Source organism: Bos indicus x Bos taurus, chromosome 5, assembly GCF_003369695.1.
Source record: "Bos indicus x Bos taurus breed Angus x Brahman F1 hybrid chromosome 5, Bos_hybrid_MaternalHap_v2.0, whole genome shotgun sequence".
In the NCBI taxonomy this organism is placed as follows: Eukaryota; Metazoa; Chordata; class Mammalia; order Artiodactyla; family Bovidae; genus Bos; species Bos indicus x Bos taurus.
In genome coordinates, this window is record NC_040080.1 from 58,216,382 (window position 1) to 58,241,551 (window position 25,170).

The 25,170-nt window shown below is 38.9% G+C and overlaps 1 protein-coding gene across 1 annotated transcript; it reads left to right on the forward strand.

Moving 5' to 3' along the window:
- Nucleotides 1-931: 931 nt before the first annotated feature.
- Nucleotides 932-4,037, forward strand: LOC113893455 (histone H2B type 1-like). The gene is made up of 2 exons (XM_027543438.1): nt 932-1,174; nt 3,963-4,037. The coding sequence occupies exons 1-2, from the start codon at nt 932-934 to the stop codon at nt 4,035-4,037; spliced, it is 318 nt and encodes a 105-aa protein (XP_027399239.1).
- Nucleotides 4,038-25,170: the final 21,133 nt, after the last annotated feature.

Here is a 25,170-nt window from a genome sequence, read left to right on the forward strand (position 1 = left end):
GTTAACTGGTTGACAGCATGGAGTAGGAGGTGACAACATGGTCCAATGCAAAGAACACTGTACTGAGAGTCCTCAGGCAGATGTAGCATTTCCCCCACCCTTGCCACTCAGCAACTGGGTGATCTGGGGCATGTGTCCAAGTTTTAGATTTCTTATCTGCATCAAAGAGATGCTTGGGAAGTGATATGTACGATCTTATTCATGTCTGAAGTTTGGAATTCCGTAACTTCATATTTAGCAGGGCTCTAAGAGGATACGATATAAGTTGTAGCTCCAAGGTGAAGAGGGTTGATTAAGACCACGGTGGAGGGAGCTCTGTAGGGCTAGGGGGCAGGGGACTGTGAGGACAGCTATGAATATCTGGACATAGAGTATAGTCTCGAATGCTTGGAAATTGGGAAGATGGTGTGAGAGTGGGCTCCCATTTTGTTCAGGGCCTCAGCCACTGTAGAAGACGATTTTGAACTCTTCTGTACTTCCCTACATAAGCTCAGCTGTGCCAAAATAAACCTCAATGATACTGGGGACATTTAGTGTTTACTTCATATATACCTTTGAGGAAAATCTAATTTGTTGAAGGCAAAATCATCTCCTTCTGTAGAGTTGCCAAGATGATAAATATCTCGGCAGAAATGTTGATGACTCTTTATCAAGTTCTATAGTAAACCCAAGAAACAACTAGGATTTATCTTTCCTTTAATTTCAAAACACATAAGTCCAAAGAGCTCAGCAACCATAGAAGTTTTGACTTTATCCAGGGCTTTTGTCAGTGATAATAAGAAATAGTAGATGAGCCTCAAATGAAATGACCAAGAAAACATCCTTGAACCTTAACACCCAGTGGGTTTGGATTTCTGAAATAGTTGAAATCAATATAGTATAGTGGTTATTTCAAGATCTTTCTGTGTTGTTGGGTGTTGTCATTATAGACATGCCTGAACCGGCTAAGTCTGCTCCTGCCCCTAAAAAGGGCTCTAAAAAAGCTGTGACCAAGGCCCAGAAGAAGGACAGCAAGAAGCGCAAGCGCAGCCGCAAGGAGAGCTACTCTGTGTATGTGTACAAGGTGCTGAAGCAAGTCCATCCGGACACCGGCATCTCGTCCAAGGCCTTGGGAATCATGAACTCCTTCCTCAACGACATTTTCGAGCGCATCACTGGCAAGACATCGCGCCTGGTGCATTACAACAAGCGCTCGACTATCACATCCAGGGAGATCCAGACCACCGTGCGCTTGCTGCTACCTGGGGAGCTGGCCAAGCACGCCGAGTCCGAGGGCACTAAGGCTGTCACAAGTATACCAGCTCCAAGTAAATATAATATGCCTAGCCACTGTTAACAGAGAAGGCAATGGCACCCCACTCCAGTACTCTTGCCTGGAAAATCCCATGGATGGAGGAGCCTGGTGGGCTGCAGTCCATGGGGTCGCTAAGAGTTGGACACGACTGAGTGACTTCACTTTTACTTTTTTACTTTCACTTTTTATAGTGGTTATGAGCATATATTCTGGACTCAGCCAAATCTGGGTTGTGGTTCTGATTATCTCATTTAATAAGGGTATGATCTCAGAGAAGGCTGAGGCTTTTAAGTTTCTATTTCTCCTTATCTGTTAAATGGAAATGGCAACAATAATATCTGTATCATAGGGTTGTCATCAAGATTAAACATTAATAATAAAAATTTCTTAGTTCTGTGCCTGGCATACAGTAAGTGCTCAATAAAGGTTATCATCATCAATTTCATCTTCCAGGAGGACAAAGTGATCCTAAAGTGTAAATTCACACTCAGAGAAAAAAGATGCAGTCTTACAATATGCTCCCCATCTCTGGCTGCTGGACATGGCTCTGGAAAATGAGCTGGAATATGTACAATATGAATCTCAAAGAAATAGGGAGAGGACTGCTTGGAGGTAGGTTCCCAAGCAAGGCCAGAGTTTAATATTGAAGTTCCTTGTAGTCATATTGAAGTATTATTACTCTATATTGCTTTGAAAAGAAATACCTGAGACCTGTGTCCTCAGAGTATATTTTAGGCTTTGTTTATTGGTCTAACCAAACTGCTCATTTTCTGATGAAATCATTGTTTGATCACTGTTAGACAAAAAGCTAAGAACAGACAGATGATCAATTGGCCTGTGTACCAATGCCCTAGCTTGTTTCAATTTTCATAAACAAAGTAAAAAAAAATTCACTCTGGTTTTGAATTTAAATATCTGTGAATGAGTCATTGTAATTATAAAGGTTGATAAGAAATTATTACATTTGATGCCATCATACCAAAGAAAAAAAACTTTTAAAAGTATTTTATGCAGTGGAGGTTAGTGATAAATTGAAATGTTGAGTAAGAGATGAACAGATAAAAGTTGAACATGGGCTTTTCATGCTTACTACTATTTTTCTCTCTTTCAATTCAAAATTCATGTTTTTATTTTTTTAATATTTTATTTTGTGAACTTAAACAAGTTCAAGCTGCAAAAATGACATCTGTGTTTGTACAAGACAACAGACATAATTTGAATTTATTAATATAGAGCATTTTACACCTACAAGAGACTCAAATAACCAATGTAGTAAGCAGATGGGAAAATATAACAAATAGTCTGTCTTTTGATGACATTTATAACTTTTCCTTATTCAGCAATGGCAAGCTAAATAGGCAAATGGACTTTTTTTTATAGTTATAGTCTAGAAAAGCTTCTTAGAAGCTGCTTTTATCAGAAGCTCATTTTTAACATATGGGATTGAGTATCTAATCAAAGGATTGGCATTTTATGATGCAAAAGTTTTAAGCCACTTTAGGGGGGAAAAAAACCCTAATTTACAAGAGTGTTCAAATGTAAATAAAAGCCAAAAGTATTTTCTGAAATGGGGTACATTTTAGTGAAAGCACTTCAACCTAAGGCATTTTAATCTAAATTTTTCTTTCAGTTGTACTTGTTCTAAGAGCAAAACCTAAATGGATTTGGTTTGAAGAAAGAAAATGAAGGAAAATTCAAATTTAAAAATCTTTAATTTTAGAAAATTTCAACAAAGAGAATGGATATATATTGTTCCCTGTCTTCATTTACTTTAAAAAAGCTTAAAAATTTTAAGAAGTCTGTGAAAATTAACATATAGAGGTCTTTAATTGGATAGAAGCCACAATTTACTGTAGGTGAGTGTTTTTGTTTTGTTTTCTTTTTTAACATGGATTGTAGAGTCTGCAAGAACTTGAAAGCTTTTTGTAAGATCTTTTGAAATATGACAGAATTTTTTTTCCAGGCTGGTTAGAATTGCTCAGGTGTGATTGCCTCCAAATTCATTTCCATCCTCTTCTTCCAGCTCAGTTTGCTGTTTGGCAAGATGTATTACATTTCTCTAAAAAAGTGATTTCAGCCATGTTTAGTTTGTTAACCCAGGAGGCCATTAGACTGGTGTGGCTGTTGCTAGGCTGTCTATGTAGCAGAGTAAAACTTAAGCCTGTAATTGCTTCAAGGCTATGAAATTGAAACCTAGAGACAACCAATCAGAGCCAGCTAGGCTTTAAACCATAGCCAATCAAATAATTTCCTTGCTTTGCTCCTGTACCTTCTCTACATAGGGTCTTATCCCTGGCCGCTGTCTTCAGGGTACTCTAACCACTTCTGGGTTTGGTGTTGAGTCCAGTCGATTTTCACTCAAATAAACTCTAAAAAAATTTGATACCTTTCAGTTTATCTCTTAACAGTACTTAGGGGAGTGCTAGTTAAAGGATAAATCCACTTAGTTTTTCTGTCCATGCAAGTCAGAGAGCAAAAGTTGGCTGTCCTGTTCATGTCTTTCAACTCCAGTTGAACTCTGTCACAACTGAAGGAAACATTGGGAAGTGGTTGCATTTCTGAATACTTCTCATTATACTTAAAAAAAAAAAAAAGACTCTTTTTGATGCATCTCATAATAAGAGTTCTTTCATTGCTTGTGGCTTTATTTATTTATTTTTTTCCCTAGTTCACAGATAAACCTAGAGGGAAAACCATCAAACCAGAGACTAGGGAAATGCACATTGCTGACATGGTGCAGTAGATAGGATGACTCTATCAAAATAAAAGGGCGATCTGGATCCATACACCATTCTCATTTCATGTACTTGTCAATATAAAACTATTGTATGTAATTTTTCAAAATGTTGCTTAATTCAAAGTAGGACCTAGCATAAGCTTGTATGTAGGCTTCCTTTTTATGAAGGCTGCATGCAATCACTCAAGGTACAACTCAGATCCCCAAATTTTATCTAAGCAGATCCCAGCTGCTCTAAAAGTGATGGTACACTTCTTGACAACTGGGAGAATTCTTTCTTCTTATTCTTGTGTACAGGCATTATGGTTATTTCCTTTGGGAATATTTTTCTAGTGGAAATGTAAAAGAAGGCAAAATGGGTGGTAGAGAAGGGACTTTTTTTTTTTTATCAGAAAGTTATTAGGTAAAGCTGACCTTTTGGACAGGTAACCCAGGACAAGGATGCAAAGGGGGGAGGTGACAGAAGAGGGACTCAGAATCTAGCTAGAACCACTCTAAAAGTCATAAAGCCACAAAATGAATGGTCATTATAAAGATATAAAAGGCTCTTTATTATGCATATTATCTCTAACCAGATCTTACAAATTTATAAGCATTTCTTAGAACTAAGGGAGGTGGTGAAGGCTTTGGAGTCTGAGATAAGACTTTGTCATTTATTTGACAAGTCACTTAATCTCTTTGTGCTCAATTTCTTTTTGGGTAAAATAAAGATCATTGTAGTATCTATGCCTAGGGTGGTCGGGACAATTAAATGCCACAATGTACATAAATATTATGGTGTCCAAAACATAGTAAGAGCTTAAGAGACTTTAGCTATTATTCTACTGAAAAGTATTTAGCAAAGAAGAAATTGTAAATATGAACAAAAAGCAGAGTGACTATAATTATACACTTAATATATTTAGAATGTCAGGATAGTCTCTTTATAAAGGATGCTGTCTTTATAAAGACATTTAGTAAAAGTAAAAACACAAAGTTTACATAAGATCTTTAAATTTAGCATTATATTTATAGAAATCTATATCTTCATAACTTATATATGTATATAAATATAAATGCTAAGTTAACCAACTTTCATGTCACCTACTCCTTAGAATTTCAGGATTCTAACACTGATGGCTGGGGTGGAACTCAAACATTTGAAGGACTTTGCAGCAATCTTTGTCTCCAAACACTACTTTCTGGAAAATACCTCTAGTGGAAGGACTGATGATGAAGTCGAAGCTCAAGCTCCAATACTTTGGCCACCTGATTCAAAAAGACTCTGATACTGGGAAAGATTGAGGGCAGGAGGAGAAGAGGGCAACAGAGGACGAGATGGTTGGATGGTGTCACTGACACAATGGACATAAGTTTAAGCAAACTCTGGGGAGATAGTGAAGGCCAGGGAAGCCTGGAGTGGTGCAGTCCACAGGGTTGCAAAGAGCTGGACGTGACTTAGTGACTGAACAACAAAAGTGACCTGTAAGAAATAAGGCAGGAAGTTACAGCTTTCCCATAAATGCATAAAGGTTATTTTATTTGTTTTTGTCTCTTCTTGTTTGAAGGGTTAGGAAAAGCTGGAGTAAAGTGGTGGTGGGGGGCAGATAGGGAGAGAAATTTGAGAAAATGTGCTAAATAGGATACCATTATTTCATCACAGCAATTCTTTTGATGAAATCTAATTAAAAATTCTTCAATACACTTAATTAACTGATAGATTTCATTTTGAGTTTGGCTTCAACATCAACTAAAAATATATTGAATTGCAAGTCAGTTCCAAATTCCAATCAAGCTTTTTTAAGAATCTGAATCATTTCCTAATTTCTATGACAACCAGTTTATGCTTCTATCTCCTGTGAAGCTTAAAATGACACTGACCCAAATCAATGCCATAACAACAAAAGCTTAAGTTGTTTAGATTTATATAGTTTGCATGCTAAAGAAATATATCTTGCCTTAAATTTTTAAAAAAATAAGTTACAAACTGAGATCATCTGATTACGAAGACCTAAATTTCAGTGGGCAGATGTTTACATTTTATTGAGCTTATATTCAACCATTTTTTTCTTTGTTAACATAGTCCTTCCTTAACCTTGATGCTTTGCATGCCCCCACTTACTTTAACCCTCACATTCTTACTTTTAGCTGTGAATTGAATTCACTGAATAAAATAATATTTATTGAATATCCAGGCTCTTTAGAAGATTTGGAGATAACTAGATGAAAAAACAGAGACAGACCCTTCCCTCACAGGGCGCATAGCAGGCAGGTGAAGACTAATAGTGGAGGAATTACTGTGTAACAAAGTAAGGACTCTGGTAAGGAAAATAAAATGCTATGGCAAAGTGTCTTAGTTGCTCAGTCATGTCTGACTCTTTGAGACCCCATGGACTGTAGCCCATCAGTTTCCTCTGTCCATGAGATTCTCCAGGCAAGAATACTGGAGTAGGTCTCCATTCTCTTGCTATGGTAGTACCACTCAAATCCTGCTTCCTTGATGAGGTGGGATCAGATGCCTGTGTTGGAAAGCCCTTGTCCCCTTTCTTTGTAAACTTCACAGCATGAAGACACAAGTGGTCCTAGAGCTTCTTTCTTAGTGGTAATTGCTTTCAGGACTTCAGGCAGGGTGATGATGTTCCATGTGGATGTGGTGGTGGTGGGGTGGGTAGAGAGGATTGGATCTGTTACAGGAAACCATCCTTCTTTCTGAAATAATAATGGTTGCACATATCAAATAGCTTACCAAAAGAAGTGCCAACTTTTTTTTTTTTTTTTTAACTCCTGCTTGTCAGCACTTCCTTAGACTCAACATCTGAACCAGAGAAAGCTGAGTTTGGCTCAGCCTTACACATCACCAGCAAAATCATCAATACTCTATAACACTTATATCTTATGAGAGGATCTGGAAAATATAGAAAGATGACTCTTCCTTTTTTTTTCTTTAATTCATTTTCAAAAATGTATAGGCAATTAGCTAACACAAATGAACCTGGAAATTTATCTAGGACTCTGTGAAAAGGTTACATTTAAATGTATAGATGCAATATTCAATAAGTAAATAATATAGCAGATATGGTATTGGATTAACAGAATGAAATCTAGAACTAGCTTGACTTCAACAGTCATTAATGGAACATTTGATGTCTTTTCACCTTAAACATAAGAGCTTACAAATTCAGAATTTCCTGGCCTCTCTTTTCTCCTGAGCTGGCTTCACCTCTTACTCTTTAGTCCTGTTGGAAGGATATGGATTTTCTGACCACAAATAGAGTCATCTCTCTCTCCCCACATGTCTCTGTCTATGGAAAATCAAAACAACCCAACTGAATGACAAGAACTTCCATGGTATATCTGGGAGAACACAAAGCCTAAAGTTCTGGCTCTCATTTTGACACTTAATGAATTCCTTGTCCCAGAGTAAGTTCTGTCATTTCCTTGAGCACCAGTTTGCTCACATGCACAGTTCAGTCTCATGATCTATGTATATATCTATTTTTCTTTTTTTTCCTGACAGGGCTTTCTGCCACCAAAACTCATTAGTCACATAATTTTTGCATGCTTTTATTTATTTTATGTATTTTTATTTATTTTATTTTAAACATTTTTATTTTGTTTATATAATATAAAACATAAAATATTACTATGTTTTATTTTAGTGAAGGTAAACTTATTTATTTGTTGTTTAGTCGCTAAGTCATGTCTGACCCTTTTGCGACCCCATGGACTATAGCCCACCAGGCTCCTCTAGCCATGGGGATTCTCCAGGCAAGAATACTGGAGTGGGTTGCCATTTCCTTCTCCAAAAACTTATTTATAAGGTTTATGTAAGATCACTTAGCAGATGCTCTCTCCAGTAGGGGTTACTGATTGTTCCACGATTCCTATTCTTGCCTCCTTCCAAGTTTTAGCAAAGCTTATGATCACTTGCATAAAGACAATATCTCCTAGTTTCCCTTGCAGGTCTTGTTGTGTGAATAAGTGCTGACCAGGGAGATTCATTCATTCATTCAATAAATAGTTACTGAGCACCTGCAGTGGTCTGGAGTCTAGAGATAGAGCAGAGAATAAAGTAAATTCCAATAATCCCTACCTTGGCCTCCCATGGAGTTTACTGTCTACTAGGAAGAAAGAGACAAGTTAAAAGACATTGTTTCCGGTCATGACAAGTGCTATGAAGAAAAATGAAGCAAGGTAGGAGGGTAGTAAGTGACAGATGAGGTGGGTGTTCCCTCACTGTCCATAAAGTTGAGCAGGAATTAGAGTCCTGAGGATGAAGCCTAGCCTGGAATTCAGGGGCTCTTGTGGTGACTGATATATATATATATACAGGGTAACAGGAGTGCTGAGATGATGACAGGGCAGAGAGTGGTGGTGAGACTGTGAGTGATTAGATGAGGGCAGCGTGATGTTCAGCTAGGAGTACACAGAGCTCCAGGATCCCCTCTTCATTCCTGCCAATAGTGATGTACAGATAGGGGCAGGAGAGAGTCATCTGAAGCATGTGATGCTTTCTCCTGACTCCTGCTACTAAAGACAGGAGGGCTAGGGGAAGGTGGGCATTCTTGCCTAAGAAAGACACAGAAATGTCAGGGGTGGCTTTCACAAGCTTGCCTTACATATCATCTGGTGGGTGCCCTATGTCCATTGTTCTTTCTTTTCATCCCTTCTTGTGCTTGCAACAGAGACCTGAGAGCAGGATTTCTAGCAGCCACTTTGTACTGTGAGGACAGGCCCATACTCAAGGGAGTGGAAGGAGCTTGGTTACTGAGGATTTTATTTATTTATTTTTGCCATGTGGCATGTGGTGTCTTAGTTCCTAAACTAGGGATTGAACCTGTGTACCCTGCAGTGAAAGCACAGAGGCCTAACCACTGGACCATCAGGAAAGTCCTGAGGACTTTTAGACAGCAGAGATACCATGCCAGCTCCTCATTTACTTGAGAGAGAAAAACCCCCTTCTTGTCACTATTATTTGAAGTTTTGCTGCTTTCAGCTACTTTCAAATATAGCATGCAGGTACAAAACCTACCATTTATACCTGCAATGTCTTATTTGGGGCTGTAATATAGTAGTTTGGACAAATAAGTGATTTTGGAGGCAGAACATCTGGGGTTGTGTCCTGATTCCATGATCACTCTAAGTCTTATTTTCCTTATTTATACTCAGCATTCCTGGCAGAATAAAGAGCACGAAGCAAAACCTAGAGGTGAGAGTGAGCATGTCCAGTTTGAAAAGCTGGAAGTTCAGTATGCATGGAGTGTAGCCACTCCAACACTTGACCAATAGTTGAGCTGACAGCTGTGAAAACATGAGCTGAACTTCTGACCAACAGCTCAAGCTCCATGGTGTGCCATGATGCCTCCATGGTTTGGCTCCTGCCTCCACTTCCAGCCTCATCTTTCACTGCTCTTCTTTACTCAGGCTACCACCTAGATGCAGGTTACCCTGACAGCTGCTTGCTGTCACTTGTGTTCACTCTGTATGTCTTTATAGTTTGTTGTTAGTCACTGAGTTTTGTCTAACTCTGAGAGCCCATGAACTGCAGGACACCAGGCTTCCCTGTCCTTCACTATCTCCTGGAGTTTGCTCAAATCCATGCCCATTGAGTTGGTGGCCCTATCTAACCATCTCATTCTCTGCCACCCTTTTCTTGTTTTGCCTTCAGTCTGTCCCAGCATCTTTAGAAAAATTGCGTCCCTGCTGAAACCCTGATTTCAAGGCTTCTAACTTTGAAGGCTGTGAGGAAACAAATTTCTGTTGTTTTAAGACAGCAAGTTTGTGACAGTTTGTTACAGAAGGCCCAGGAAACTAGACTTCTAGAATTACCCATTTTAAAAAAAGGGCTTAGAATCTGATTATTCATTTTTTGACTATCTCTCCCATGTAGAGTGAAGGTCCTCACAAAGACAAACATATCTTGGTTACCTATTACATCCTGTACCTACCCCAGCCCAGGACACATGATTTGAATTTATTAAATGGATGGGAGTATGGATAAATAAATCAGTACTAAAAATTTCCATGCCTCAACTACAAACTGTTAAGAAACAAAATTGGAGTTTCTGAAAGATGCTTGTTTATACGTGTTAGATTCTCTTCCCCTGCTGCAGGGTGGTCCTGTGCACTTTAGTTCTTGCTGGGTTTTGTTTAGCATTGTGCCAAATCGAAGGAAATTAGATGTTCATGCCCTTCCTTGTTTCCTGGGGTTTAACCTTCCTTTTGTGTAAGTCCTTTCTGGCTCTCACAGCAAGGCAGTGCCTTGTGCACCCTAAAAGTGTTGCATTCAGCACCGCATGGGACCGAGATCTAGAGAGCTGCTCCGTACTTTTCCTTCCTTCCTTTCTCTCTCTCTCTCCTTCTTTTCTTTTTTTTAAAAGCTGAATGCAAATGTGCTAATGTTCAGTTTTGGCACTAATTCTGTGTGGAGATGGACATATATTGACTCTACTGTGTATTTTCAGTTGTGTGAGATTTTCACTGCCCGATGAAAGGGGCCTTGACCACACCCTGAGCCCCAGCTGCATAATCAGGTTTCATAATCAGGTTCCTCAACTGTCGACTCTAATCGGCTCAGGCTGACTCATCCAATGTGGTATTTGCTTTGCTTTGATGTTCTCTGGAACCTCATTTTCATCCATTTGAAAAGCCAGACTCAAAGATTAGGGGACAACTGAACTCATCTTATACGTAAAAGAAATAAATCATCGTTCGTCAGTGGGAAAGCAGTTCGTGGGCAGAGGGCAGTGAGGAAGCTCCGTGTTCTCCTGCTCTGCCTGTGGTCTGCCCTTTCACCATGGTCTCTGCTCCTACTGCCTCTCAGTCTTCCAGCTCATCTAGGAAACTCAGCTCTTTTTTGAGTAACCACTATGTGACTGGGCATTTGACTAGGTGCTGAGGACAGAGCCATGAATGAAACAGAGAAACAATTGCTTGTTTCACTAGGGCCTATATTATAGTAAATACAGGCATATCTCATTTTATTACGCTTTGGTATGTTGAGCTTCACAGATACTACATTTTTTTTTTTTTTTTTTACAAATTGAATGTTTGTGGCAACTCTGTATTGAACAAGTCTATTGGCACCATTCTAATGTTAGTAAAACTTTACAGTAACTAATGAGACTTAATGCATAAAGGGAAGCAGTGGTAGTTTCACCCTTTGATTTCTTTAAAATTAAAAGAGAAAGGGAGATCTTACCTTCCATGTAACAGAGTAGAGAATACAGCCCACTGCATATAGGCACCAACAGGGGGATCAAATTAGAATTTTCCCCTTACACATTTTTATGGCATTTTTAAAAAACAGGTAGTTAACATGTATCTAAATAATTCATTTCTAAATTGAATATTCAAGTTTATATGTGCTTTCACAGACTTGTCATTTTTGGAGGACCTCTTATTAAGTGGGGGATTGACTGGTGCCTCAGATGGTAAAGAATCTGCCTGCAATGCAAGAGATAGATGCAAGGATTCAATCCCTTGATCAGGAAGATCCCCTGGAGAAGGGCATGGCAACCCACTCCAGTATTCTTGCCTGGAGAATTCTATGGACAGAAGAGCCTGACAGGCTACAGTCCATGGGGTTACAAAGAGTCAGACATGACTGAGCAACCAACACTTTACACTTATTAAGTATGGAAGTCACCCTTCCCTCAAGGCCTTACTGAGTAAGCAGGCAAGGCTCAATAATTTGTCTAAGACCAAACATGCAGAACCCAGACTAGATCTCAGGTCTTCTGAGTCTCTCATTTATCCCATATTTCTCCAATAAAGAACACTTGTGCTTTCTACAATCAAATGTTTATTCTTTTAAATATTGGGTAAAATCCAAAATTACTACTAGAATTGATTTTAAATGTGTCTGGTATTTATAGAGTGTATATAGAATAGAAATCTAGTGTTGTACACTAAAAAAAGAGAGAATTTAAAAAAAAAAAAAAAATCCCTGTGAATGCACTGCTGCTGCTGCTGCTAAGTTACTTCAGTCGTGTCTGACTCTGTGTGACCCCATAGATGGCAGCCCACCAGGCTCCTCTGTCCATGGGATTCTCCAGGCAAGAACACTGGAGTGGGGTGCCATTGCCTTCTCCCTGTGAATGCACACTCCCAAGTTATTCTGGCCATGTATTCTAGAAGCATGATTGTAATTTAAAAGCCTTCATATATTACCATTAATACATAATGACTTTACAATAAGTTTTAATTAGGGCAGCATGGTGTAGGGAAAAGACATGGAACTCTTCCAGTTACTAACTGGGCAATCTCTGTGAAACTCTCTCTCTTATTTCAAGGTGAGTTAAGTTATTTTTTCCAAACATCCTTTCTAATTTTTTTTCTATACTACTTATCACTTTCTAGTGTACTATGTAATTTGCTTATTTATTATGTTTTTTCATCTGTATGCCTCAAGTAAAATTCAAACTCTATAAGAACAGTTATTTTCTGAGTGCTTATGCTAAGCACTGTTCACGGGAAACACTTGATCCGTATTCAGATTTCATAAACTGAGCAGCTGAAAAAATAGATTCAACACACACAAGTTATTCCAAATATACTCAAAAAATGTTTGTTGAATTTAATGAAAGAATAAGATTTCTTCTTCACTAAGAATTAGTCAGAAAACAACTTCACCCTTCAGGAGCTCCCTGGCACTGTGTGGAGAAATTGAGGTTTGGGGGGATTGGTGGTCTTTCCTATGGAGTCTGACCACAGGGCAGCAAGAGAGGGCCTGTCATGCTCATTGGTCTGAGAGATGATGGGGCTCGAGGATGAAGAGGGGAAAAATACAATTCCCCTGTATTCAAGAAAGATTGGTTCCAGAATCCGCCCCACAGATATCAGAACCCACAGACGCTCAAGTCCCTTAAGCATATGAAAAATATTTGAGCTGTAATTGGTTGAATTCGCAAATGCTGAATCCATGGATAATGAGAGCCAACTGCACTCACAAAAGATTGTGGGATAGGAGACAGGAAGCAGTTATAAGAGAGAAGTTGGGAGTCTGTTGGGAGTCAGTTGTCTAGAGTGGGAGAGGTTCCAAGCTGCTATAGTATGTGAGAAATTTAAGAGAGAAAGGAAAATTAAAAAGGAGATATTTTCAGACATAGAGCTCTAGTTGTTGTTCAGTCACTTAGTCCTGCGTGACTCTGTGACCCCATGGACTGCAGCATGCCAGGCTCCTCTGTTCTCCACTAGTTCTTGGGGTTTGCTCAGATTCATGTGCATTGAGTTGGTGATATTATCTAACCATCTCATTAGCTGCCACTCCTTCTCCTTTTGCCTTCAATCTTTCCTAGCATCAGGGTCTTTTCCAATGAATTCGTTCTTTGCATTAGGTGGTCTAGATTACAAGTTAAATCCATTTCATTTTCTTTGAAGACAGAAAAGATCAGAATTCCCATTTAAGTGATTTGGATTTTTTTTTTTTTCCATCTGTACATTGTAGAAAATAACTGCAGTGGGTGATGAGGGGATTAAATTACTCTTCCCTCAGAGATGACATGGTGGCAATCATGTCAAGCGAAACTCTGTTGAAAGTGACCAAAAAATGTTCAAGTTGGTTTAAGCAACTTAAAGGAGTATACTAGCTCACATAATCAAAGCCCCCAGAGGTAGAATTCAGCCTAGGTTAAATCAAGAGATGAAATCATCACAACATGGTTTTTCTTCTCTTTTTTCTATGTTTCTCCTCCATATTGGCTTCATTCACAGACTCTGGTCAGTGTCAAACTGGCTGCTGGCTTCTATAATCCTGCTGGAAAAAGTCTCTCTCTTCACTAACTTGCATCTCACTGGCTGGGATTGGGCCATTTACCTGTCCCTGAACCAATCACTGGTGGCCAAGCACAGATGATGCTCTGATTGGTTAGGCCTAAGTCACATGCCCAGTCCAGTCACTGGGGTAAATGTAGCACCACTGAAACTGAGGGAGAGAGGAGTGGTTCCCTAGAGGAAAATCAAGGACCCATACCACGATAAAGTCCTGGGTGACAAAACAACAGAAGTCCATCATGAGATCCAAGGAAGAGGGAGTCTGAAGAATAAAAGATGCATCATTAGTATGGGATGCTACTGAGAAGTTAAGTTAGGATAGGATTTTGACAATGGAAGTGTCGTTGCTGACTTTTGCCAAACACTGATGGAGGGTGGGGGCAGGTGTCAGGCAGCAGCAGGTGAAGATTTTAAGACTGAAAAAAAGAAAGTTGTCTTAGAGGTAGGGTAGCTAGTGTGCTCAGTTACCTGGCTATGAATAGGAAGAAAGATAAGGAAGGGTGGATAGTAGAAGATTTGCCATCAAGAGAGGGTCTGTTTATTTATTTAAGCCATGGAAGAATCCTGAACTTTTTATATGCTGATATATAAAGTCTTATGAACATTTAAGCATGAAGTGGAAAAAAGAGCTGTGGTGATGACAGACATGGTAGTATGATGGTTGATGTCCTCCCAAAGATGCCTCCCTTCTAATCCCCGGAACCAGGACTTTCTTGGCAGTCCAGTGGTTAAGACTTTTCTTTCCAATTAAGGGAGTTCGGATTGGATCCCTAATAGGGGAGCTAAGATACCACATGCCTCGCAGGGAAAAAACCAAAACAGAAAATAGAAACAATATTATAACAAATTCAATAGAGACTTTAAAAGTGGTCCATATTTAAAAAAAAAAAAAAAAAGCCTTAACCCTTATAACCTGTGAATCTGTGAAAGAAAATGTGCAGATGTTATTAAATGAGAGATTTTGTGGAGGACAGATTACCCTGTATTATGCTGGTGAGTCTGATGTAGTCACAAGGGTCCTTGTGAGAGGGAGGGTAGAGGTCAGAGAAAAGAGAAGATGCTGCACAGCTGGCTTTGAGGATGAGGGAAAGGGACCATGAATCAAAGAACACAGGTGGCCTCTAGAAGCTGGAAAAAGCAAGGAAAGAGATTCTCCCTGAGAGCTTCCAAATGGAATGTAGACCTGTGGACCTATTTATAGGCTTCTGACCTCCAGAATTAATGAATTTACGTTGTGTTAAGCCACTAAACTTCTGATCATTTGTTTTAGCAGCCATAAGAAACTAACAGAAATAGAAGTGAATTTCTGACATTTACAAATACAGTGTTGGCATACACATTTAAAATATAATGGCCTCTATTCTCACCGAGAATCCAACATGTTTAGACAAGTTTCTGGGGACATAGAGGACAGACATATACACTTCATGGTCAGATATAAACATCTTATGTAACAGTATCCTCAAGCATATAACAGGCCTTGTGATCCACTAGGAAATTTGCAAGTTTTGTTCATTCTAATCTTCCACATTTAAATGAAATTCCAGTACTCTGCTAGGACATTACAGAACTGAGCAGACATTTGTATTTTTATACACGGACACTGTAAGAATAGTTAGATAATTTTTGAAGTCAAAAATAAAATCAACTTGATGAGGTAAGTAGGGCTCCCATATTTAAAATCATGTGTAAGATCATCACAGTTCAGGGAAAGAGGATTGATTTGATCTTTTCTTATTACTGGTAACCATAGAGGTATTTCTATTGTGAGAACATCCTTTCATGAAGCAGAAGCAAGACTGTCTCCTTGCCTCCTTTAATCTCAGAGCTTAGATGGTCCTGTATCATTTTCTTGTTTTGAGGGTCACTTTTCAACACAGGAGCACAGCTGTATGAGAGGCCTCTTTCTTCGGAAATACAAAAATAGCATACCTTCCTATTATATCTCAGTTTCATTATAAGACAATTTTAGGCTGACCCAGGCGGTATGATTCACTAATCGTCATGTGCAGTGGAGGTAGCCAGGCTAAGAGCTGCCCTCTCCTTCAACTGGAAAATTTACAGGCAAATGTTTATTTTATGAGGATGCTTCCTCTTCCCCATTGAGCTTATAGCTTGTAACTAATGCTGGCTGAATGGCAGCAGTAAGGCAATATCCAGAAACCACTTACATTTCCTGATTTTTATTATTTACTGTAGGTACATGTATTACATTATTTGCTTGCATTCACATTCACATTTCACCCACAAAGATAATTGCCCCATTGTAAATCCCTAAGCCACCAAATGGCCTTGTGTTTAAATTGTGTGCCCCTCCCTGCCCCAAAGAAAATTATGTAAAAGTGTTTACCTTTAGAGCCAGCAGACTCAGGAAGAGCCTGCAAAGACTCTCTGACAAGTATCTCAAATCCATATGAGAAACTGCTACACCACCGTTACGACTCCTATAACACATGTGATCTGTCGTGTTATTGTGGCTCTGTGTATTTACTGACTGGCTTCGCAGTTTTTGTTTAGAACTTATTCTCCCTTGAAACTTGTAATCTTGCAGTTTAAGGGTTGTGTTTATCCCCTGGAAGAAGACATGGCAACCCACCCCAGTACTCTTGCCTGCAGAATCCATGGGCAGAGCAGCCTGGCAGGCTATAGTCCATACAGTGCAAAGAGTTAGACATAATTGAATCAACTTAACACACATGCATACTGAAGACATTTTCCCCCCACCTCCCAATAATAATGACTGGTATTATCAGCAGTGCATAGCTTACTATGTGCCAAGATCTGTACACATGTCATGTTTTTGCCATCCTCACTGTGATACTGTGAATTGGATGTTATCAAACCCATTTTGCAGATGAGAAAATGGGGACTTTTAAAAGTGCAGCATCTTACATAAGGCCATAAAGCTAATCCTTAAAGTACAATTGTATATCAGTCAGGCAGAACTCTCCACCCTAACTCCATAGTGCCTTTCCCAGTGTTACTAGCACAGAATAAACAGTGAAAGGGTGGTTAACTTCCTGAAGTTCACTTATATGACTTCTAAAATAGGAATAAATGTTATATATGAAAAATAATAGAATGATGCAATGTTGAAGGGCTGAGTCCATTAGCATTTCCTTACCCTGCAATAATTTAGACAATTCAGAACTAAGGGTTGTCTTGTTAAAGGCCAATTCAATTCTTGGCCAAATTCATAATCTTGGCCAAGATGTAATGTCTTTTCTGGAGAAGAAGTTTGAAAAAAAGATGGGTAGGTGTAGGAGAGGCTCTGGGTTTGATACTCTGAGTTTGACTTCTTATTAAACTTCTTGAAGTGGGGATCCTTAGGTCCTTCTCCTTCAGCGAGGGATCAAGCTGAAAGGACAGCCGGGCTGGCCTCTTGGGATGTGGCCAATGCAGTTGTATAGGGCTCCACAATTAAATAGGACCCCCCTTTTGGCATTTAATTCTGTGTGGTTACCATCTTGAAATTCTCAATAATTTTATCCTTCAATGTGTGTTTTGTAAGTGAAGATTGATGACAAGTGGAGAAGGCAATGGCACCCCACTCCAGTACTCGTGCCTGGAAAATCCCATGGACGGAGGAGCCTGGTAGGCTGCAGTCCATGAGGTCACTAAGAGTTGGACACGACTGAGCGACTTCACTTTAACTTTTCACTTTCATGCATTGGAGAAGGAAATGGCAACCCACTCCAGTGTTCTTGCCTGGAGAATCCCAGGGACGGGGGAGCCTGGTGGGCTGCCGTCTATGGGGTCCAGCAGAGTCGGACACGACTGAAGCGACTTAGCAGCAGCAGCAGCAGCAGCAGCAAGCCCACTAGAGCATTTCAACAGAAGACATTTTTCTTAAGCAGAGTTGGCAAGCTATAGCCTTCAAGTTAAATTAGGTCACCACCTATTTCTTAAATAAAGTTTTATTAGGAACACAGCTGTGTCCATTTGTTTATGAGTTGTCCTTGGTTGCTTTTGTGGTTCTGTGTCATAAAATGTACCAGAGAGAGTTTGTCCCATAAATCCTAAGATATTTACTATCTGGCCATTTATAGAAAATATTTGCAAACTGCTGGTCTTATGAATAAGTGACCTAATGGCCCCATGATTTTAGTTGCCCCATGGCATTGGTAGGTTGCTGTGTTTGTCTCTCAGTCACGTCTGACTTCGTGATCCCTTGGACTGTAGCCCACCAGGCACCTCTGTCCATGGAATTCTCCAGGCAAGAATACTGGAGTGGGTAGCCATTTCCCTATCCAGGGAATCTTCCTGACTCAGGGATCAAACCCAGGTCTTATGCATTTGCAAGCAGATTCTTGACTGTCTGAGCCTGGCATGCAGGATCTTTGTTCCCAGACCAGGGATTAAACCAGTGTTCCCTGCATTGCCAGGTGGATTTTTAACCACTGGGCCACCTCAGAAGTCCCTGGATGAGACTTTTTAAAATAAATTGTGATATAATCTGGACAATATGATTTTAATACTTTCTCTTTCTCATTTTTACCATTACAGCAAGTTGGTTTGCTAAGAGATGCGAGATAATATCCAAGAAGATTCTTGCCATTGTGAAATTGATTATAATTATAATAGCAATTGTAATGCTAACAGTGAAAGTGATAACTGCTAGAATGTTCATTGGGTTCTATATAACCTATATGTTCAATATTATATGCACGGTATCTGGTTTAATTCTCATAGTGAAGTCGCTCAGTCGTGTCTGACTCTTCGTGACCGCATGGACTATTGCCCACCAGGCTCCTCCATCCATGGAATTTTCTAGACAAGAGTACTGGAGTGGGTTGCCATTTCCTTCTGCAGGGGATCTTCCCTACCCAGGGATCGAACCCGGGTCTCCCGCATTGCAGGCAGATGCTTTACGATCTGAGACAGCAAGGAATCCCATTCATAGGGTGTTAATTCTCATAGCATCCTATGAAATAGGAATTACCATTGATAAGAAAACTGAAGTTCAGAAAGATTAATGACTTGCCCAATATCGTTAGAGAAGTGAAACTCCTGTGAGTCCTGGAGTTATACATACCTCTCACCACCACCTCCCTCCCCACACGCATACACAATGGTGAGAAAAGCAGCATCTTTCATGCCCCTGCTTACAGAATCCTAGCTATAAGAATTATACCCTTCAGCAAAGACAACAAATGAGTCCTCTTTGAGGAAACAGAATCTCCCAAGAATAAAAATCTGTGGACTTTAACATTAGAGGATCACCAATACCACTCCCAATAACTTTACAGTGAAATCTACTAACTGTCAAACTAGCCCATGGCTTTTTAGTGCTTTATTTTCAAATACAAACAGATAGCCAATAATCCACAGATTTTTAGGAAGTTCTCTAATTACATAAAGAGATCAAAACAAAAAGGCAGCTTAAAAGGGGATGTAAAGGAAATAAAAACGTATAACAAAATTTAAAAATGAATAAGAAACAGCAAGTTATTGACTTAAATAAATAAAAGAAAAACAGGATGCTACTTTAAGAAATAGAAAATTTTGGACTTTAAAAATAAATTAGCACAACATTCTAAAAAATCAATAGAGTAATTGGAGATAAAGTTAAGAGATCTTCCAAAAAGAAAAGCAAAAATGATTTAAGGTTCAGGAGGTTTCCCAAGAATTAAAACAAAATACAAACTAGTTGGTAATATTTTTTGTCATGATGCTAGAAGGAGGGAAATGGAGGGAAATAGAGGGAAAGAAATTATGGAAGAAATAATGATGACAATTTCCCGGATTTGAAAAATGTACGTATAATCATGGAAAGAACCAACTGAGTGGGATAAAATATACTAGATGGCACAGTATCACAGAATTTCCCAACACACAGTGGAGATTACGAGGATCTAGAATGAGAATGATATTGGACTTCACACTAGCAACATAAAAGGCTAGAAAAAGTGGAGCAATGCTTTTACAATTCAAAGAGAAAATGTTTTCCAACCTGTGAGACATCAAAAAATGTATTTCATTTGCATCTTTTTCAGGAAGCTACCTGAGATGAATCCATAAAGATAAGAAATTAAATCAAGAATGAGGAAGCTATGGAATCCAGGTAAGAATTCAGCCAAGGGACAGGGGCAAATGGAATTCCCAGGGTGGTACTTGTACAGTAGGCCTTGGAAATCAGGTGGTCCAGAAAAGGAAGATGGAGGGGATTTTAAGGAGGAATGTTATTATAGTATTATTTATGTTAACTTAAATTGGAAACAACTCAAATATCCATCACCACAAAAGATAAAAAGTGGTACAATGTTGTAATAATATAGCAGTATAACAATTAAAAGGAATAGACTGTTGCTAGCTACATGCAACAATGTGGGTATATAGATTGGGTGAAAAAACAGAAATGAAAGAACACAATATCTAATTTCACAACCAGACAAAATTAATCTATGGTAATAGAGGTGAGAATAGTGGGTACTTCTAGGGGGATTTAACTGATAAGGACTTCAAGGGAGACTTCCTGTGGGCAGAAGTTAGGGGCTGATAATGTTCTGGTTTTGACCTGGATGGTGGTTACATAGATACATTTACTTTGCAAAAATTCATCATTATGATTTGTAAAGTTTTCTCTATATACATAATTCTTTCAATTAAAAGGTTTAGTTTGAAAAAGGAAGAACACAAAAGTATGTTTACAGAATAAGCACAACTTTAAAAAGTTATGACATTAAAATTCATGTAAAGATATATGGCAGAATGTTGATTTACCTCTTGGATGTACCATTATTAATTTTAAAAATAATTTTATTTATCTGTTTTTTGGCTGTGCTTGGTCTTCATTGCTACACCCTTTCCTCTAGTTGCAATGTGCCAGCTTCTCACTGTGGTGGCTTCTCTTGTTGCAGAGCACAGGCTCTAGGGCATGTGGGCTCAGGAGCTGCAGCTCCTGGGCTCTAGAGCACAGGTTCAGTAGTTGTGGTGCACAGGCTTAGCTGCTGCATGGCATACTTTTCTCAATTCTCTATAATGTGTGTGTATTAATCTGTTATGAGGGAAAAAGGAAACATAAAAAGAACAACATTGCTATAGCTTTTTCCTCTGCTTATCAGATAACAGCATGAGGGATGGGTGCCCCATACTCTGTTGGTAGAAATTATAAATTGACATATGTATGATTAATAAAATATGTCCATGATTATACCCGATCAATTTCACCCCTAAGAATTTATACAATGGCAATGGATGGACAATATATAAAGATCTTTATATATTTATGAAAGAATATTAACTTTGGCTGTTTTAGTTAAAAGTTGAATGTCCATTAAATGGAGAAGGGCTCAATAAATTATGATATTACCCGGAATGGAATGCTATAGAGTCTTTAAAAATGGACCTATATTTATTAACATGGAATATTTACAGTTTGATCATATTTTAATAATTATAAATATATGGATATATGTGTACTGAGATAGAGCAATAATGTTATCTCTGGATGGTGAAACTATTATTTTTATATTTCACCATTCTTTTCAATATTTTGATTTCTCTTTTATAACTGTATTAGCCTACTTTATCTGCTAAAACAAAATAGTATAGCCTGGGAGGCTTAAACTGCGACCATTTATTTCTCACAGTTTTGGAGGCTGAGCAGTTCAAGATCAAAGTGCCAGCAGATTCAGTTCTTGGTGAGGGTCCCCTTTTTGACTTGCAGATGGCCGCCTTCTTACTGTGACCTCACATGGAAGAGAGACAGAGAGATACAGAGAGAATGAACTCTGGTCCCGCTTCCTCTTCTTTCAGAGGTAATAAGCCCATCATGGGGGCCCTCCTCATGACCTTATCTAAACCAAACTTCCTCCCAAAGGGCCCACTTTCACATACCAACACATTATAGGTTAGTGCTTCCATGTGAGAATTTTGAGGGACATAAACATTCAGTTCATAGCAAACAGCAAGCATAAATTTTATAATAACCATAAATGTCCAAGTTGTTTTCATTTTTGGAGGGAACAAAGTTAGCTAAGAAGGAGTGAAGCACCAGTTGCGCCAGAGAATGGCCATGTTTTATTTTATTCTTCTTTTCTACTTGAGTTGTTCTTGGTATTTGTTATGATTTTAAGATAAATTTATTCTATAGTAAGCATGTAGGAACAAAGAACTATCTTAAGGAGAACCTTGAATTTCGTACCTATTTTTACCGTTATCTAATACATTAACCTTGGAGAGAAGACACGTAGACGTAAGTCCTAGCTTGGGCACTCAGCTGTGTGATAATGTTAGACAAGTGGCCTAGTTCTCTGAGCCTGAGTTCTTTCAGTCTGTAAAATTTGGATAGTAGTTTTTCTAACCAGTTGAGAAAATGTAAGGAGTATGTGGTCAGGCTTTGTCAGTCTTATTCACTCTGAATCTGCCTCCTACCCTCCCAATCTAGAACAGTCCCTGACCCAGAATAGCTCGGTAAAGGTAAATACTTGCTAAGTGAATGAATGAGTGAGTGCAATTGTGTTGTAAACTGTAAAGTGCAAAAATGTAGGTGCTGATTACATAGTCATTAAATGTGATCACTCAGATCTGTATTTATTATCATGGAACCAGTTTGGGTTACAGATAGCATGTATAGGGTGCTTACTAACGTTTCCTTTTACTTTGTAGAAAATATTACAATATTCAAAGTTACACTTGAAGTACTGGGTGGGGGGTGGGCGGTTCTGGGGATTTATGGGATGTGTATTAGTAAAGCTATGATCTTATAAAAATGGAAGGTTTGCACATATTTAAAATCAAGTTTTCTGCTGGGTTTTGTGACTATATAAATGGAAACGCAATATTTTCTTCCAAAAATGACTCATCCACAAAAATAGTGGTATGGTGGATATAAAATAATTCTATGGATAGCAGTGAATCTTTGTGGAATAAGATCCTAATCTTTTTATGAAAACACGGGGCATGCTTCTAGATGCTGATTAGCTTTATGCAGAAACTACAGAGAATGGTAAGTATTCTAGTCATCTATTCTAATTAAAATTTAAATTGAAATCTGGGTTCTAATGAAGAGAAGCTTAGTGCTGGTCCTGTGGGAACTCTTCAGAGGGTAAGAGGAAAACGGCACAAAGGCATAAAAAGATTTCACACAGCCACTTCTTCCTATGTGTTTTATTTGAGTATACAATTCATATTTTATATAGGAGCATGTCTTTCCTTGATGGAAACCAAACTGTCCTTCTGACAGGGACATTCTTAAAATTGGGTCATATCCCAATAGTGCTGACCCAACTATGTCATTGTGGACACACTGGCATTATCCCTATGACACCCTGTCTCAGGGAAGTTAGGTGACAGCTCAACTCCCCCTGCGAATTGGATTCATTATTACCAATTTTCAGTGTATGATCAGGCAGACGGGGCTCAATGTCAAAGGTTACTGATGTGTTGGGGGAAAAGTTGCATTGCAAAAGGGATAATAAAGGACGAGTAAAACTTAAAACTATATACAAATCTTATTGGGCGACTTTAAAAATTAAGTCTGGATGCCAAATAATTTCACAACGTCCCTTGAAGAGCTGTTTGTTAGATACCACACACAAGCACAAGCCCAGAGAACGCATTCAAAGGGATGACATATTCAAAACACTGACAAGAAGCAAATGTATAAAATAAAGACATTTCAAAGGAAAGATGTCAAAATGGTGACTTCTTACCAAATGCATTATTGTCATAGACATAAGGTAAATATATGAAATGGAAAAATGAAAAAATCCTTTATAGTATTTTTAAAGGCATGTTCGCACCACTTCAAAAAGATGTGATTTCAACAAGACATTTGAATAGAAATTCAACTATTTTTTTAAGCCTTGGACTGCATTTGTTGCTAAAACATGACACACTAATTGTGTCATTCCTCTGTCTTATAGACTGTTTCCTGCTATATTTCTCCACGTTTATTTTCTTAGGTTAATTGGGGAAGTGAAATTAACTCTCTATTCAGGATTCTTTCTCAGTCAAGAACAAAGGCATTTCAGCCTACAGGAAAATATCTAAAGGCAGAAGCGGTTCTAGAAAGGTAACAAACACCGCGTTAAGGCATCTTTCCTTGACTGTGAGCATTCCGCAGATGAAAGTTAGCAACTGTCTGTTGGACACTGTGAGTGGCAGGTAGCATGCCAGAGAGAGAGCGCTCACAGCTAATCTATTGTGAACACTATGCAACATCTCCTCCTGAACCTCCCGTGGTTACTATGCAGAGAGGGGGCTGGGAGAGGAACATCTCCCCAGCAACACTTATAGGAAGAGCACGCTGGAAAAAGCACAAGAAATAACAAGGACAAATCTGACAGGGACTTCCAGCGGAGTTTGATTAAAATGTACCAAAATTGTAATTTTTCCTTCTCTATTTAACTGTAAGATACAGTCAGTGTTGCTTAATGTCAATACTGTTAATGAAGTTGTCAGGCTTGTCACTTTCACTGAATACCAACTTTACTAAGAAACTGGTACTACAATTACCTCCAGCTCTATATGATTAAATTCATCAAAGCATGCCCAGGCTCCAGACTGTGCCACATCTTTGGAGAATTTCCTTATGGCTTTGGAGTCTACCCCATCAGAAAAACTCAGCATGCCCTGTGAAAGACAGAAGCTTAAATCACTCATCAGAAACAAAAAATTTATTTCAAACTTACTCTAAAATGGGCCAGCTGGAAATTGGAGGATTCTATTCTCCATAAGAACCAGTTTCATGTACAGGTTTTGTGGCAATTTTTGAGGTCTTCCAAGACTCTGTATCCCTACTTCCACAAGTGAAATAAAATTCCACCATTTTTCCTTTGTTCACTCATTCATTCCTGTATTCTCTTATTCAAGAAATATTTGAGTGTCTGTATTAACATTGCACTAAGCATCAGTTCAATTCAGTCACTCAGTCGTGTCCAATTCTTTACGACCCCATGGACTGCAGCACACCAGGCTTCCCTGTCCATTACTAACTCCCAGAGCTTGCTCAAACTCATATCCATCAAGTCAGTGATGCCATCCAACCATCTCATCCTCTGTCATCCCCTTCTCCTCCTGCCTTCAATCTTTCCCAGCATCAGGGTCTTTTCCAAAGAATTAGTTCTTTGCATCAGGTGGCCAAAGTATTGGACTTTCAACTTCAGCATCAATCCTTCCAGTGAATATTCAGGACTGATCTCCATTAGGATGGACTGGTTGGATCTCCTTGCAGTCCAAGGGACTCTCAAGTGTCTTCTCCAACACCACAGTTCAACAGCATCAACTCTTCGGTGCTCAGCTTTCTTTATAGTCCAACTCTCACATCCACACATGACTACTGGGAAAACCATAGCTTTGACTAGTTGGACATTTATTGGTAAAGCATAAGAGGTGATGGGAGAAGGCAATGGCACCCCACTCCAGTACTGTTGCCAGGAAA